Here is a 17135-nt window from a genome sequence, read left to right on the forward strand (position 1 = left end):
GATTTTTGTTCGTTTGCTTTTCAGAGTTTACCCTTACCTATGTCGGGCCTTGAAAACCTTCGTCAAAGACCGAAAAGAGATTCCTCTTGCCAAGGATTTTTATGTTGCATTCCAAGACCTACCTACCAGACACAAGTAAGAAACCTTTGGAAGAACAGGAATTCACCAAACAGTATAGCCATCAATTAATGATTAAAAAACTCAGGAGGTTTAGTTGTTTTTTGTTTTTAAGATTTTATCTATTTACTTGAGAGAGCACGAGTAAGAGAGAGAGCACAAGGAGGGAGGAGGGGCAGAGGGGGAGGAAGAAGCAGACTCCCTGCAGAGCAGGGAGCAACACAGGGCTTGATCCCAGGACCCCAGGATCATGATCTGAGCTGCAGGCAGATGCTTAATCAACTGAGCCACCCAGGCGCCCGTAGGTTTAGTCTTATATGTGTAAAGAGTTAGGCTTAGTTATCTAGAAAGTTTGGTTTTGGAGAAATACATTTTTCTAGGGAGATGAAATAGGAAGTAAGATAAATCAAGCCATTTCTGGGGATTGTCATATTTCAGGACGCCTTTCAGGGGACATCTGGGGAAAAATCAGTCAAGTGAGAAAATATGAAAACTGAGAACAGTCACAGAAAATCATGAATCTTTGGAAATTTTTGTCATAGCTTAAATGGCATAACTTTAAAACATTTTTTCCTGTTAGCAGTTATTTAAAGAATAAATTTACTGCAAGAATTTGAAGTGATATTTTGAAAACTGAAACTACTGAAATTACTTGTAAAATTAACAAGTTATTTAATATAAAAATGAGTTTGTGAGGTAAAGGAAGTGTTTCTGAACTTCTGAGTATACCATTTTTTTCCTATGATAACTTTATTGTGAAACTAATACATGATTATTTAGAAATTGTAGGTAAGCAGAGAACATTTGCATATAAAATAAAATGGGATCATCTGTTTTATAGTTGTAATTTCATTTCTTTGGTGTCCTTTATTTAGTTTTCATACTGATTTTTTTTTTATTTTTTTTTATTGGAGAGAAAGAATGAGAGACAGAGAGTACAAGAGGGAAGAGGGTCAGAGGGAGAAGCAGACTCCCTGCCGAGCAGGGAGCCCGATGCGGGACTCGATCCCGGGACTCCAGGATCATGACCTGAGCCGAAGGCAGCCGCTTAACCAACTGAGCCACCCAGGCGCCCCATACTGATTTTTTTTGCTGTGAATGCATATACACTGTCTAATTTAGGAATGGGCACATTAACTAAATCATTCTTGGAGAAGTCCAAAGAATTCCTTCTCTTGTTTTTTTGTGTTTTTGTTTGTTTAACATAAATTTATCCTTGAATACCCTATCATTTTTTTTTTTTAAGATTTTATTTATTTGAGAGAGAGAATGAGATAGAGGGAGCATGAGAGGGGGGAGAGTCAGAGGGAGAAGCAGACTCCCCGCTGACAGCAGGGAGCCCGATGCGGGACTCGATCCCGAGACTCCAGGATCATGACCTGAGCTGAAGGCAGTCGCTCAACCAACTGAGCCACCCAGGCGCCCCTTGAATACCCTATCATTAAAATGGAAACATTTCGGGGCGCTTGGGTGGCTCAGTCAGTTAAGTGTCTTTCGGCTCAGATCATGATCCCAGGGTCCTGGGATTGAGCCCCACATTGGGCTCCCTGCTCAGCAGGAGGCCTGCTTCTCCCTCTCCCTCTGCCTGCTGCTCTGCTTACTTGTGCTCTCTATCTCTTTGTCAAATAAAGAAATAAAATCTTTAAAAAAAAAAAAGAAACATTTCTTAGTTTGGAAATGAATATTTACTAATGAGACATCTATCTTTAAACAGAATTCGAGAACTCACATCATCCAGAATTGGTTTGCTCACTCGCATCAGTGGGCAGGTGGTACGGACTCATCCCGTTCACCCAGAGCTTGTGAGTGGAACATTCCTGTGCTTGGACTGTCAGACAGTGATCAAGGATGTAGAACAGCAGTTCAAATACACACAGCCGAACATCTGCCGAAATCCAGTTTGTGCCAACAGAAGGAGATTCTTGCTGGATACAAATAAATCAAGATTTGTTGATTTTCAAAAGGTATTATCTTCTGTTGCGTTCAGATTCAGTTTATGCTAATAACTCACCTTTAGGCACTATTTGAGAGAGAGCACGAGCACGCACACAGAGGGAGAAGGCGAGGGAAAAGCAGACTCCCCACTGAGCAGGGAGCCCGACGTGGGACTCCATCCCAGGACCCTGGGATCATGACCTGAGCTGAATGCAGACACTTAACTAACTGAGCCACCCAGGTGCCCCCTAAAGGTGAAGTTTTTAAGTAGATGTTATTTCTTACCAAATTGCAAGGAGTATTAGGGTAGAGAATTTTTATGATGAATTTTGGCAAATGTCAAAAGTCTGCAAATGGTAAGAATTTGGAATATGTTGATATTTGTGGCATTAATTTAGATTATATGGCATTTGAAAGATAATCTCTTCTTCTTGGCCATTGTTAACAGGTTCGTATTCAAGAGACTCAAGCTGAGCTTCCTCGAGGGAGTATCCCCCGAAGTTTAGAAGTGATCTTGAGAGCTGAAGCTGTGGAATCAGCTCAAGCTGGTGACAAGTGCGACTTTACAGGGACTCTAATTGTTGTGCCTGATGTCTCTAAGCTTAGCATACCAGGTCAGTAATCTTTGGCTCAAATCTAACAAATTCTCATTACCTGAAACTAAGGAACATTCAGCTTCTTGAATCTTCCTTATTTTTGGCTATCCATCAAGGCGACGAAGGAAATATGATAAGAATAGAGACAAATTGATTTTGCATCACACAGTACAGTCCTGAAAAATTTCAAGGCCTAAATGAAATCTTTGGATTTATCGGTTTTGTTTATTTAAGCAATTTTGATTCTCAGCACCTTTGATATTTGAGCTGTGAAACTGTCATTCATTCTTTCAGGAGCACGTGCAGAAACTAATTCCCGTGTAAGTGGTGTTGATGGATATGAGACGGAAGGCATTCGAGGACTCCGGGCTCTTGGTGTTAGGGATCTTTCATACAGGCTGGTCTTTCTTGCATGCTGTGTTGCACCCACCAACCCAAGGGTGAGTCTTAATAGAATGGAAAAGGTTGAGAAAGACCTCCCCTGGGGCTGCCACAACAATATAGGCTTCTGAAAATGCTGAGTTATCTAGTCAGTGTTAATGGTGGGGTGGGGGGGTTCTGTAGTTTTTGTGTTTTTTGGCTGTTTGGTTTTTTTGTTTTTTTTTTTAAGATTTTTATTTGTGAGAGAGCTCGCATGAGCAAGCAGCAGAAGGAGAGGGACTCCCTTTGAGCAGGGAGCCTGATGCGGGGCTCAATCCCAGGATCCCGAGATCATGACCTGAGCCAAAGGCAGTTGCAACTGAGCAACCCAGGCACCCCTGATTCAAATCTTTTCATGTGTTTCTGACCTTGAGGAAAAACCTGTTTTCATGTTTAAGAGCTCAAAGCCTTAAGAACATTGATAAAAATTATCCATGGTATAATTTTACTGTTTTTTTAATTAACACAGTTGCTCTGTCATGCTCCTGGAGAGAGTACAAATAGAAAAATTTAGTAATCTGGGAATTAAAGTAACTTGATCTTTCTGTGAGCGATGGATTCCTGGTATTAATAGTTGTGTAAAACTTGATTCTGTGTCCTTAGTGGAAAAGCAGTGAGAAAAAGTTTGGAAAATAGTCCAGTATTGGAAGAAGAAGGGTGAATATAATACTATGTTACTTTATGTTCGTATCAGTGATTAACATTTTATTATGGCTCATCTCTTGAGCATTCAGATTCATTTCGATAGCAATATAAAACAGTGTTAGCTTTTTTGTTTTCAATTCACTGGAGAAATGACAAACTTCGGTATTTTGATTAACTTAGGCCTTACAAGTTTGGGGATATTTTTGAAAACCTTTGTAGTCAAGAGATTCTGAAGTTGACTTCCCAGGCTATTGTTTTGTTTGTAATGAAGCTCTTTCTTTCTGTTTCACTTTACTTTGACTGTTTCCATGCAAGTATATTTTCTTTTCTTCTCCACCCCTCAGTTTGGAGGGAAAGAGCTCCGAGATGAGGAACAGACCGCTGAGAGCATTAAGAACCAAATGACTGTGAAGGAGTGGGAGAAAGTGTTTGAAATGAGTCAGGATAAAAATCTGTACCACAATCTCTGTACCAGCCTGTTCCCTACTATACATGGTAAGAGTTCTTTCCATTTGTGGCATAAACTTGAAATCAAAATGATGATTAAGAAATAGCAATGAATACCTATGTTAACTATACTGGAACTTAAAATTTTTTTTAAAACAGCAATAAGTGATTTCTTACAGCACATAAATCAGATCAAAAGGTTTTTTAGTGGACTTACAAGGGGTATTAAAGTCATTAACAAAAGGACAGATATTACATGATTGCACGTAAAATGAAGTACCTAGAATAGGCAAGTTCATAGGGACACAAAATAGAGGTTACCTGGGGGGTGGAGGACTGGGGAGTTAGTGTTTCATGGATAAAGTCTTTCTTGAGGATGACGAAAAGTTCTGGAGACGGATAAGAGTGGTGGTTATAAAACATAGTGTATTTAATTCAGCTGAATTGTACACTTAGAAATGATAGGAAATTTTATGTATATTTTAACATCTTTTTTTTTTCAAGAAAAAAGTTCATTTAGGCTTCTTTTTCTGGCTTTAGGGTAGAACTGTACTTAGGTATATTCTAATATATTAGACTAATATACTGATTTTTTTTTTCAAGAAGGAGATTTCATGATGTTTCTTGGTTATATGTACTATGTCTATACTTTCAGTGGTTTCTTTATGTTTCCTTGGCTCTTGGTTGCTAGTTGCTCACCATCATTTAATCCCCTTTGTGTGTTGAAGGATATGACTAAATTTTCAAGCCTCATGCTTTACCCTTGTTTTTTCCATCCTTTCATACTGAGTTGGAGTTATGGCAGGAACTCATGGGGTTATGGGTATTTCTTTTAGGTATATATTTTTAACTATTTAAAAGTAAAGTAATTTTTTTTTCTATCTAAATATTTGGCCAGTGAAATGGAACTGAAATCCTTTAGGTTAATAATCTTTTATGGATTTTAGAGTGTCCTCCCTTAATTGAGTAGGAGTCCAAATTTTGATCTAGCTCTCTATTCCCCCCGCCCCCAGAAATTAATCTATTGCTGCATAACAAATTACCCCCAAAACTTAGTGGCTTCAAACAACAAATAGTGTCTCATACAGTCTATGGGTCAGGATTTGAGAGAAGCTTAGTTGGGTGGTTCTGGCTGAGTGGTTCCTACTCAGTCTTTCACAAGGATGCAGCTAAGATATCAGCTGGGGCTGCAGTCATCTGAAAGGTTGACTAGGCTGAAGGACTTACCTGTTAGTGCTAGCTGTTAGCTCAATTCCTTGCCACATAACTCTCTTCCATAGGGCTGTTTTAGTGTTCTCACAAACCGGCAGCTGGCTCCCTCTAGATCATGCATTCAAGAGAGCAAAGCAGGGAGGAAATAAAATGCTTCTCAGGACCTACCTAGTCTCAGAAATTACATACCCTCACTTCACCATGTGCTATTTTTTAGAAGCAAGATGTGAAGGCCAGCCACTCCTAAAGAGAAAAGACTTAAGGTCCATTTTCAAGTGAGAAGAATCAAAGAAATTGCGTACTATTTAAAAACCATGATGCTTCCCAACACATTTGTTTCAAAGATCATAAGTCAGAGAAGTTTTGTTTGTGGAATGGATTCTTTTTTCTGCCTTTAAGGGATGGTTTGTGTAAATGTGCCCAGTGCTTAGTTGATAGAATTCACAAAAAGTCATAGTAATTAGCACAGAAAAAAATGGTTTTTTAACCGCACATTTTTTTTTCTAAAGATTTTATTTATTTATTTGACAGAGAAAGACACAGCGAGAGAGGGAACACAAGCAGGGGGAGTGGGAGAAGGAGAAGCAGGCTTCCCACGGAGCGGGGAGCCCGATGCAGGGCTCGATCCCAGGATCCTGGGATCATGACCTGAGCCGAAGGCAGACGCTTAACAACTGAGCCACCCAGGCGCCCCAAACTGCACATTTTTAAAGATCCAGTTTTTTTACTGTACATTTCCTTCTTATATTGGATTCATAAAAAGCTTGTAGAAGCAGCCATAAATCACATTCAGCATCTTACCTAATCCATAGCAGTTCATTTAGAGTGTTTTTGTATTTAGCACTATTCACTATTGGTGATACAAAAGAAGTAAATCATGGACTGTTTCCTCAAACTCTCGATACAACAGCAAGATCTGCTGTTAGAACTAGTAAGTGCAGTGTGCTGTGCTGGACATAGTTTATTTATAGAGTTATTTTGAGAAGTACTACATCAGAAAAGGCTTTATGAGGAAGTAGGACTTGAAGGAAAGGCTCTTAGGATGGTGAACATCACCATTTGTGACATCTGTGGTATAGGTGAGAAAATTGGGACAGTGGTTAGGTGGCTTTAAGTTCACAAAGCAAGAACCAAGATTAGAGGCCAGATATTTTTATTCAGTCTTACACTTCACTTCAGCTCTCCTGGCTCTTGATTAGTAAACATGCCTTGTAGTTTCTTGTGAAATTGTTTAACCTCATACTGAAAAATACCTTGTGTTTTCTTTTTAGGTAATGATGAAGTAAAACGGGGTGTCTTGCTGATGCTCTTTGGTGGTGTTCCAAAGACAACAGGGGAAGGAACCTCTCTTCGAGGGGACATAAATGTTTGCATTGTTGGTGACCCAAGTACAGCTAAGAGCCAGTTTCTCAAGTAAGTGTTTGCCTGAGGTAGTACATTGGAAAAAACAGTGTGTATAGTTCCAGGGTTTCTGTGCTGTCAAGAATGCAGTCAGTGTGCCTTTACTAAAGCAGGAGTATAGATTGTGACTGTTGAAAATATAACTTGCTTAGATTAAATCACCTTAATTTGTTTAACAGAATGTGACAACATTTTACAATTTTTTAGAACAGGGAAAAATTGCCTATAATCTCAATCCCATTTAGAATTCTTTTAATCCTTGTATAATGTCTTTGTATAATCTTTTTATAAGTCTTTGGATATATGAATATGTATTTTCATGGTTATAAATCATAGCATAGCTGTTTTGTTGTTTTTTTTTTTTTTAAGATTTCATTTATTTATTTGACAGAGAGAGACACAGCGAGGGAGGGAACACAAGCAGGGGGAGTGGGAGAGGGAGAAGCAGGCTTCCCATGGAGCAGGGAGCCCGATGGCGGAGCTCGATCCCAGACCCTGGGATCATGACGTGAGCCGAAGGCTCTGCTTAACGACTGAGCCACCCAGGCGCCCCAGCATAGCAATTTTTAATTTTAATTTGCCCTAAATATTTTTCCATGTTTATTTTCACCATTTTTTACTGGTGTACTATAACTTAAAAATTATTTTCCTAGCCTGTCTTCATTTATTTTAATGATTATGGATATCGATACAGTGAACATAATGATTTGTATAAATATTTTGTTTTGTTTCCTTTGGGAAAATCCCTAAGCATGGGATTGCTGAGACTAAGGATACAAACATTTTTAAGGTTTTTTTTGTTTTTTGTTTTTTGTTTTTTTTAAGATTTTATTTATTTGACAGAGAGAGACACAGCAAGAGAGGGAACACAAGCAGGGGGAGTGGGAGAGGGAGAAGCAGGCTTCCCACGGAGCAGGGAGCCCGATGCGGGGCTCGATCCCAGGACCCTGAGATCATGATCTGAGCCGAAGGCAGACGCCTAACGACTGAGCCACCCAGGCGCCCCCATTTTTAAGGTTTTTAACTAGGACGCTGCTTTCCAATAGCAGTGCAATAAGGATGAGACACGTTATGCTAACCTTATCAGCATGTGTACTATTTTAGCAGTTTTGCTTATTTTTAGAAGCTATAGCAAATACTTGCTTACTTTCAAACTTTAAGAAACTTTGAGGTCAAAATAATAGCAACCAGTTTTGAAACACCTGCTGTGTTCTTGGTGCTGTATATGTATATGCATCTTGTCCTAGCAGCACCCAGACAGGCATGTAAAATAATCATCTTTTTGTGGGGAGGCAAACAAAACTTCTCTGAAACTTAGTAAATTACCCACTTCTCATAGCTAACAAGTGACTGCTGAATCATGAATATTAGAATTCGGATGTATCTGACTGTGAAGCTTGTGCTCTTCATATCGTATCAAGCTGCTTTCCCTTTATTTGTTTGGGAAATTTGTAAAATGGCACTGTTCTAGAACAGAGAACATTTTTAGTTTGGAATTTTATAAGTAAATATTATTTCCTTCACATATATCAAGGACTAGGCTTTAGATTTGAAAATAGTCCTGGGTTGAAAGGAATTCGTCTGGGGTGCCTGGGTGGCTCAGTCTGTTACGTGTCTGCCTTCGGTTCAGGTCATGATCCCAGGGTCCTGCCCAGCAGGGAGCCTGCCTCTCCCTTTGCTGCTCCCCCTGCTTATGTTTGCGTTCTTTCTTTCTCTGTATGTCAAATAAATAAAATCTTTAAAAAGGAGGGGGGGGATTCTTCTTTCTTCACTTCCTCTGTTCCCACCTTCCCTCCACCACCACAAAAAGATGTGCCACAGTGTTGCTGTTGGTTACAGAATTGTACACAATTCTTAGAAATAGCCTTTATTCTATTTATATCTTTTAGCATCTTTATGGCAATATAATTTCCATATCATAAAATTCACCTCTTCAAAGTATACAGTTCAGTGGTTTTAGTATATTCACAGTGTTGTATGACCATCACCAAACTAAGTTTACAACATTTTCATTACCCAAAAAGAAATCCCGTACCCACTAGCAGTCTTTATTCTCCCCACTGGCCATAGGCAAACACTAATCCATGTTTGAGTCTCTATCTGGACATTTCCTGTAAATGGAATCATATACTATGTGATTCATTGTGACTGGCTTCTACTTAGCATAATGTGTTCAAGGTTCAGCCATGTTGGAGCATGCCAGTACTTCATATCCTTTTATTACCTAATATTCTGTCATATGTATTTACCACATTTAATTGTCTATTTATCAGTTAATGGGCATTTGGATTGTTTTTACTTTGGCTTTTTTAAGCAGTGCTGCTATGAACATTAGCATATAAGTTTTCACCATTTTTTTAATTGTAAAATACACATCACATTTACCATTTTAAACATTTTTATATGTACATTTCAGTGACATTAAGTACATTCAAATTGTGCAGTCATCACCACCATCCATCTTCAGAACTCCTTCATCTCCCAAACTGAAAGTCTCTGCATTAAAACAGTAACTTCACATTTACCCCTGTCCCAGCCCCTAGCAACCACCATCCTACTTTCTGTCTCTAAATTTGATTATTCTAGGTCGCTCATATACATGGAATCATACAGTATTTGTCCTTTTGTGACTGGTTTATTTTACTTAGCATAATATTTGAGGGGTCATCCATGTTGTAGAATATCTTAGAATTCCTTTCTTTTAAAGAGTGAATAAGAATCGATTGTATGGACTTAACCACCTTTTGTTTTATCTGTTCATCCATTGATAGACATTTGGGTTTCCACCTTTGGGCTATTGTGAATAATGCTGCTGTGAACATTGATGTGCAAGTATATGTTCAAGTCTCTTCTTGCAATTCTTTGGGTTAATTTTAGCTTTTAAAATTTAGGTCCTTGGGGCGCCTGGGTGGCTCAGTTGGTTAAGCATCTGCAGTTGTCTCAGGTCATGGTCCTGGAGTCCTGGGATCCAGCCCCACATCGGGCTCTGTGCTCAGCGGGGAGTCTGCTTCTCCCTCTCCCTCTTCTCCTCCCCCCACTAGTGTTTTCTCTCTCTCTCTCTCTCTCTGTCTCTCTCTCAAATAAATAAGTAAATAAGGTCCTTGATCCATTTTGAGTTAATTTTTTACATAGTATGAGGTAGGGGTCCAACTTTATTCTTTTGCCTGTGGATATCCAGTTATTTGAATGCCAAGACTATTCTTTCAGCCTGTTGAATTGTTTTTGGTACCTTTGTTGAAAATCAGTTGACTGTAAGTGTCAGGGTTTATTTCTGGACTCTCAGTTATATTTCATAATCTCGATGTCTGTCCTTAGGCCAATACCACACTATCTTGATTATTATAGTTTTGTAGTAAGTTTTAAAATCAGAAATGTGAGTCATCCGACTCTTCTTTTTCCAGATTGTTTTGGCTATTCTGGGTACCTTGAGTTTTCACATGAATTTTATTATTTTATTTTTTATTTTTTAGTTTATTTTAGAGAGAGCGCACTTGAGTGGCAGGGGGAGGAGCAGAGGGAGAGGGAGAAAGAGAATCCCAAGCAGGCTTCACATCCAGAGTGGAGCCCAATGTGGGGCTCGATCTCACAACCCTGAGATCATGATCCAAGCTGAAATCAAGAATCGAACATCCAACCAGCTGAGACACCCAGGTGTCCCCTACATGAATTTTAGGATCTGTTTTGTCAGTTTCTACAAAGAAGCGAGTTGTGATGCTAATAGAGATTGCATTAATGTGTAGATCAATTTGAGGTATATTATCTTTTTAACAATTTTAAGTCTTCTGATCCATGAACATGGGATATCTTTGCATTTATTTAGGTTTTTAATTTTTTTCAACAGTGTTTTGTAGTTTTCACAGTATAAGCTTGTGCTTCTTAAATTTGTTCATAAGTGTTTTATTCTTTTTCATGCTATTGTAAATAGAACTGTTTTCTTATTTTCATTTTTGACTTGTTCATTGCAGGTGTATAGAAATATAATAGATTGTTGATCTTTTACCTTGCAACCTTGCAATCACTCATTTATTCTGTTTTAGTGGATTCCATAGGATTTTCTAACTATAAGGTCATGTTATCTGGGAATAGTGACAGTTCTTCCTTTTAAATATAGGTGCCTTTTTGTTTTTCTTCCCCAATTGCCCTGGCTAGACTTTTCAGTATAATGTTGCACAGAAATGACAAGAGCAAACATCTGTATCTTGTTCCTGAACTTAGGGAGAAAGCATTCAGCCTATTACCATTAAGTTATGATGTTAGCTGTGGGATTTCATAGATACCTTTATTAAGTTGTGGGCAGTTCTCTTATATTTCTAGTTTGTTGACTTTTTATCATAAAAGGGTGTTGGATTTTGTCACATGCTTTTTCTGCATCTATCGAGATGGTTCTTATCCTTTATTCTGTTGCTATGGCATATTATCAATGTTTAGATCTTAAACTAACCTATTATTTTGGAATAAATCTCAGATACAGTTTTGTCATGTTTTTTAAGTGCAAGGCCTTCTAATAGATCATTGTTGCCAAACTTAATTATTAAACACTTCTTTAAAATGATGTTCTTGTCGGGGGAGACAGACCATGAGAGACTATGGACTCTGAAAAACAAACTGAGGGTTCTAGAGGGGAGGGGGTGGAGGGATGGGTTAGCCTGGTGATGGGTATTAAGGAGGGCACGTACTGCATGGAGCACTGGGTGTTATACACGAGCAATCATGGAACACTACATCAAATACTAATGATGTAATGTATGGTGATTAACATAACATAATAAAAAATAAAATAAAATGATGTTCTTGTCATGTATGAACTTCATCTTCCATTTGACAGGAATGGATTTAAGTTGATTTAAAAGGCCAAAGGAGATAAAAGGCTTTCTGTTTAGTCTGTGACATGTGTCTTTATGAAGTGCTTATGTTTAATACCTCTCTCAGATGTTCTTTAAGAAATTTCAATTTTTGATTGACATAAGCCCTGTCAACTGACATTTCTAGAAAGGATGCTTTTGTAGCCATTTGGTAATGAATATGATAATGTTGAGCAGGCACGTGGAGGAGTTCAGCCCCAGAGCTGTCTACACCAGTGGCAAAGCATCCAGTGCTGCTGGCTTAACAGCAGCTGTTGTAAGAGATGAAGAATCTCATGAATTTGTCATTGAAGCTGGAGCTTTGATGTTGGCTGATAATGTAAGAACATTTTATACTTTACTAAAGAAATCAGAACAGCCCCTACTGTATCAAAAAGGCCTATAAATTTCTATTAAAGAGATAGCCTTTTAAAAAAACCCATTTTTAGTAAATAATTCATAGTTTTATTAACTTAGAATTTGAGATAGTCATCATTAATTGCTTTCTGAGCTTCTCTAGAATGTATCGCCTGCCCTGAGCGTGTGTTTGCTGTGACTAGTAGTTCCCAGCATTTGTTCCTTTCCAGACCATGACACCTCTATGAGTATGTCTCTTGCATTTTACATGTATTTGACATAGATCTGTTAGATCTGTGAAGGCATATAAGCTGTAGCTATATGTTTATAAATGTTGTTCCAACTTTACCCTTCACTACCCCAGCCTAAAATGAATGCCAAGGTGACCCAGAATATTTGACCTAGAGATTTACACAAAGTTCTGATGTTGAATAAGGATGCAGTAACTGTATGTTTTTAATCTTGCTCTTGGTTTAAAATGAGTCAACATACATGGTTCCTTCTAGCTCTGGAATCTGTCGAACTATCCTACTCTATCTAGTAGGGGAAATTAAGATTGCTTAGTTACCTACCTTAGAGTTATTTAGAGAATGAAAAGATCTCTGTAGTAGCAAACTTGAGTTTATACTTGGCATTTGACATCTCAAAGACAGTTTCTTATGCTACTTTGTTTGATTACAAGGGTGTATGTTGTATTGATGAATTTGATAAGATGGATGTGCGGGATCAAGTTGCTATTCACGAGGCTATGGAACAGCAGACCATCTCTATCACTAAAGCAGGAGTGAAGGTATGTATGTTCACTTCTGTTCTGCTGCATCATGCCTTAGCCTTAAAGATTAGTGTAGCTCTAGAGACGTTGGATAAAATGCATTATTTCAACATGAAATGCTGATCATTAAAGTGGGAAACATAGCCCTGAGCATTATTAATCCAAATTATAGGCGCTTTCTAGGGTACTTAGAAAATGTATTGCTCTGACAGAAAATAGAGAAAGTATTGGTAAAATTTTTAGCATTTCACTTCTCAGAATTGCCGCCAAGCTTCTATATTCTTTGATAATGTGTGCTTCAAGTTGTAACAAAAAATAATCAGAGTCAAAAGATTATTTAAATGAAAATAAGTACAGTATTGTAACCAACATTAGAGAGAAACCAAACTTTTTAAATAAAAGTAACGCATTCAAATAGGTAAGGAAAATTTAAGCAGTAGAATAAAATATAAATTAAAAGGTGAAATCTTCCCCTGCAACTCCTATCACCAATAGATGTTCAGAAGTTATGGCCCTTTTAGAAATTTTTCATATATAAGTAAGCACAATACATATAAGTTAGTTCTTTTCTCATTTAACTTCATAATTTTGTTTTGGGAATCTTTCTATACCAGCACACATTAGATCCATTTTAGTATTTATTTTACCACATGGTTTTCAAGTCTTGTGTCCCCCAGTTTGGCTCATTAGACACCCATAGAATGACATTTGGTCATTTTCAGCCTTTTGATTACAAGCCATATTGTAGTAAATATCCTTGAACATGCATCTTCCTGTACCTACCTGCAAGATAAATTCCTAACAAATTGCTGGCTTAAAAAATGTGGGTCATACCCCACCATTAATATGGGAGTGCCTGTTTGCTATACATTACCAGACTTTAATTTTGATGATTCAGTAGGTGAAAAATGATGCCTTAATATTTTGGTTTGCATTTAGTTAATTATGAGTAAGAGTGAGCATTTTGTCCTATGTTTATTGACCATTCCAGATGTCTTTTTAAACCTGTAACAATGATTTCTTTTATGGTCAGGCTACTCTGAATGCCAGGACGTCCATTTTGGCAGCAGCAAACCCAATCAGTGGACACTATGACAGATCAAAATCTTTGAAACAAAATATAAATTTGTCAGCTCCCATCATGTCCCGATTTGATCTCTTCTTTATACTTGTGGATGAATGTAATGAGGTAACTGTGTGAACTGTCACATTTGGCTTCCTTTGTTATTTCCAATTTGAGTAACTGAAGGAGACAAGAACGTAGGATATACTCTTGAATGGCTGGTGCATGTGTTCGCACTTTCATTTCTCTCAGAATGGCATAAGATGGAGCAAAAGGTTTATTAAGAAAATCAAAATAAAGTCACTTTAATTGCCGGTTCCACTTAATTGTGCTGAGGAATATTGAGTTTTTTGTTGTTTTTGTTACTGTTTTCTTAATTCTGAAGAGATAAAAGGAAACATTATGGTTAACTCCCAGCCATACTCTTATTAAAGATTTTTACAGGAATTTTTTTTTGTTGTTGGGTGTTGTTTTTTGTTTGTTTTTTAGTAAACTTGGAAAAAATTGGTTTTTTTCCACCAAATCATGAGTCATTTATCTTCCTATATCTTCCCATCCAGTTGTTGAATGTATATCACACTTTTTCCTAATCATATAACAGTTCTAAGGTTAACTATAAGCTTGTAGATTTACTTGGATTCTAACATGTTATTAAAGTTATTTATACCTAGACTTAAATATTCAGCCACATTGCACAGCTCAGATGTGCACAGAAGTACAAAATGACACTATATGGAAGCTAACATTCTAGGCTATACTGTTAATTGCTGAGCATGAAAGTCCTACATTACATTAGACAAAACGATTACCCCTTGCTTATAGCGAAACTTTATTATCTAAATAAAAGCTGCCTTCCATTATGTGAATGTTTGGGGATTTTTAGTTTTTTATGTTTTGTTTTTTCCCTTCACAAATCCATATAAATATTTAACCCAGCCCTCCCCCTTCCCTATCTCCATCCTCATAGCTTGGAGTTGTCTGATTTTCATGTATTTGTGTTTGTGTGTGATGCTTTAAAGATTTTATTTATTTATTTATTTGACAGAGCACAAATAGGCAGAGTGGTAGGCAGAGGGAGAGGGAGAAGCAGGCTCCCTGCTGAGCAGAGAGCCCTATGTGGGGCTTGATCCCAGGACCATGGGATCATGACCTGAGCCGAAGGCAGCCACTTAACCGACTGAGCCACCCAGGTGCCCCTGTGTGTGATTCTTTAATTTAGTTTTTAAACTTTTTAATTGGAAATAATTTCAAACTGACAGAAAAGTTGCAAGAAATAGAATAGTGCATGTAGCACCCCTGTACCCTTTATTCACATATTAACATTTCTCTATCTATGGTTTTTTTGTACTATAGGAGAGAAAATTGTTTATTTTTAGTGTGTGGGTTTTTTTTTAAGATTTTATTCATTTATTTGTCAGAAAGAGAGCATATGCAGGGAGGAGTGGCAGGCAGCCACTTAACTGACTGAGCCACCTAGGCATCTTTTTTTTCAATGTGAATAACAATTCTTTGATTATCTTCATATATTCACAAGTGGCAATATAATATTGTGGCTAAGAGCATGGACTCTGAAGCTAGACTGTTCAAATCCTGGCTCCATTATGTATTGTGATGTCAGAAAAGCTGCTTTACCTCTCTGGGCCTCAATTTACTAATCTGTAAAATAGGGATAATATTACCTACCTAATAAGATTTTTGTGAGGGTTGCATGAGTTAAATGCTTCTAGACACACTTAAGGCAACAGTGCCTGGCATATACGGAGCACCTTAGAAATCTTAATTCTGGTGTTCTTAAAGTCCGTTAATTTCTTCAGGAATATTCTTAGCGTGGGGCAAAGGTATGCATTAAACTTTTGATTTTAGGGGCGCCTGGGTGGCTCAGTCGTTAAGCGTCTGCCTTCGGCTCAGGTCATGATCCCATGGTCCTGGGATCAAGCCCCACATCGGGCTTCCTGCTCTGCGGGAAGCCTGCTTCTCCCTCTCACACTCCCCCTGCTTGTGTTCCCTCTCTCGCTGTTTCTCTCTGTCAAATAAATAAATAAAAATCTTTAAAAAAAAAAAAAAGAACTTCTGATTTTAAATGAAACTGTTACCAAATTTTGCTCAGAAACTTGGTACCCATTGATACAGCTTTTATTGGCATATTAGAACTTGTTCTTAGCTATAAATAATTTTGTAATGCCAGGGGTAATCTGGAGTGGATATTATTGTGACTGACCAAAGTGATTTTCTTCTTTTGAATTAGGTTACAGATTATGCTATTGCCAGACGTATAGTAGACTTGCATTCAAGAATTGAGGATTCCATTGATCGTGTCTATTCCCTTGACGATATCAGGAGGTATCTTCTCTTTGCAAGACAGTTTAAACCCAAGGTAACTTGCCCTTTTGTACTGGAATAGGGCATTGAAGATGGCATTAAAAAGGATTCTGTGGAAATTAACTGAACCTATACTTGTTTGGGGTTTTTTTTTGTTTTTTGGGGGTTTTTTGTTTGTTTTTCTGAGGTTTTCTTTTTTTTTTTTTTAAAGATTTTATTTATTTGAGAGAGAGAGCACATGAGACGGGGGAGGGTCAGAGAGAGAAGCAGACTCCCCGCTGAGCAGGGAGCCCGATGTGGGACTCGATCCAGGGAACTCCAGGATCATGACCTGAGCCGAAGGCAGTTGCTTAACCAACTGAGCCACCCAGGCGCCCTGAGGTTTTCTTTTTTGAGAACAATGTTTCTTCAGAAAATTGGGAAGAGGAAATTTTCCAAAAATGTGAATAATTTTGGGCACCTGGGTGGCTCAGATGGTTAATGCGTCTGCCTTCAGCTCAGGTCATGATCCCAGGGTCCTGGGATCCAGTCCCATATCGGGCTCCCTGCTCCTTGGGAGCTTGCTTCTCCCTCCACTTCTCTTTCTCTCTCTCTCTCTCTCTCTCTCTCTGTCTCTCATGAACACATAAATAAAATCTTTAAAAGAAATAAATAAAAAAATAAAAATGTGAATAATTTTCTTTTACTTGTTGGGTACTAATAAAAAGATTTTTATGGGTGAAGAATTTTGGATAACCAAATAAAATCAGACATATTTTTATTTCAACCATTATTCCTAAGAATCTTAAAATTATATGAGCTCAAATCAGTAGTCTACTGAATGTTCTGGAATCTTTAAGGAAAAATTTGGATTCCTTTAGGTCATTGTGATGAACATGGCTTAATATTTTACAATAATTAATGTAGTTCATTTAATTGAATCTGTACTGGATCCAGGACATTTATTTTTAAAGTAAACTTCGTAATCCATTTGTTTTGTTTAACATTTTCCTAAAATAGAATACCAAAAA

The 17135-nt window shown here is 37.8% G+C and overlaps 1 protein-coding gene across 1 annotated transcript in view; it reads left to right on the top strand.

The window, feature by feature from the left end:
• MCM6 (minichromosome maintenance complex component 6) overlaps window positions 1–17135 on the top strand; it is a 33285-nt gene that overhangs the window by 5945 nt on the left and 10205 nt on the right. Inside the window, exons 3-12 of the mRNA XM_025856736.2 lie at window positions 25–135; window positions 1832–2081; window positions 2501–2666; window positions 2943–3088; window positions 4058–4208; window positions 6644–6785; window positions 11813–11954; window positions 12654–12761; window positions 13777–13932; window positions 16052–16180. Coding sequence (XP_025712521.1) covers window positions 25–135; window positions 1832–2081; window positions 2501–2666; window positions 2943–3088; window positions 4058–4208; window positions 6644–6785; window positions 11813–11954; window positions 12654–12761; window positions 13777–13932; window positions 16052–16180 — 1501 coding nt within the window. The remainder of the gene's footprint in view (window positions 1–24; window positions 136–1831; window positions 2082–2500; window positions 2667–2942; window positions 3089–4057; window positions 4209–6643; window positions 6786–11812; window positions 11955–12653; window positions 12762–13776; window positions 13933–16051; window positions 16181–17135) is intronic.

Source organism: Callorhinus ursinus, unplaced genomic scaffold (genome assembly GCF_003265705.2).
Source record: "Callorhinus ursinus isolate GAN/ISIS: 27379988/994484 unplaced genomic scaffold, GSC_fseal_2.0 scaffold2, whole genome shotgun sequence".
Lineage (NCBI taxonomy): Eukaryota > Metazoa > Chordata > Mammalia > Carnivora > Otariidae > Callorhinus > Callorhinus ursinus.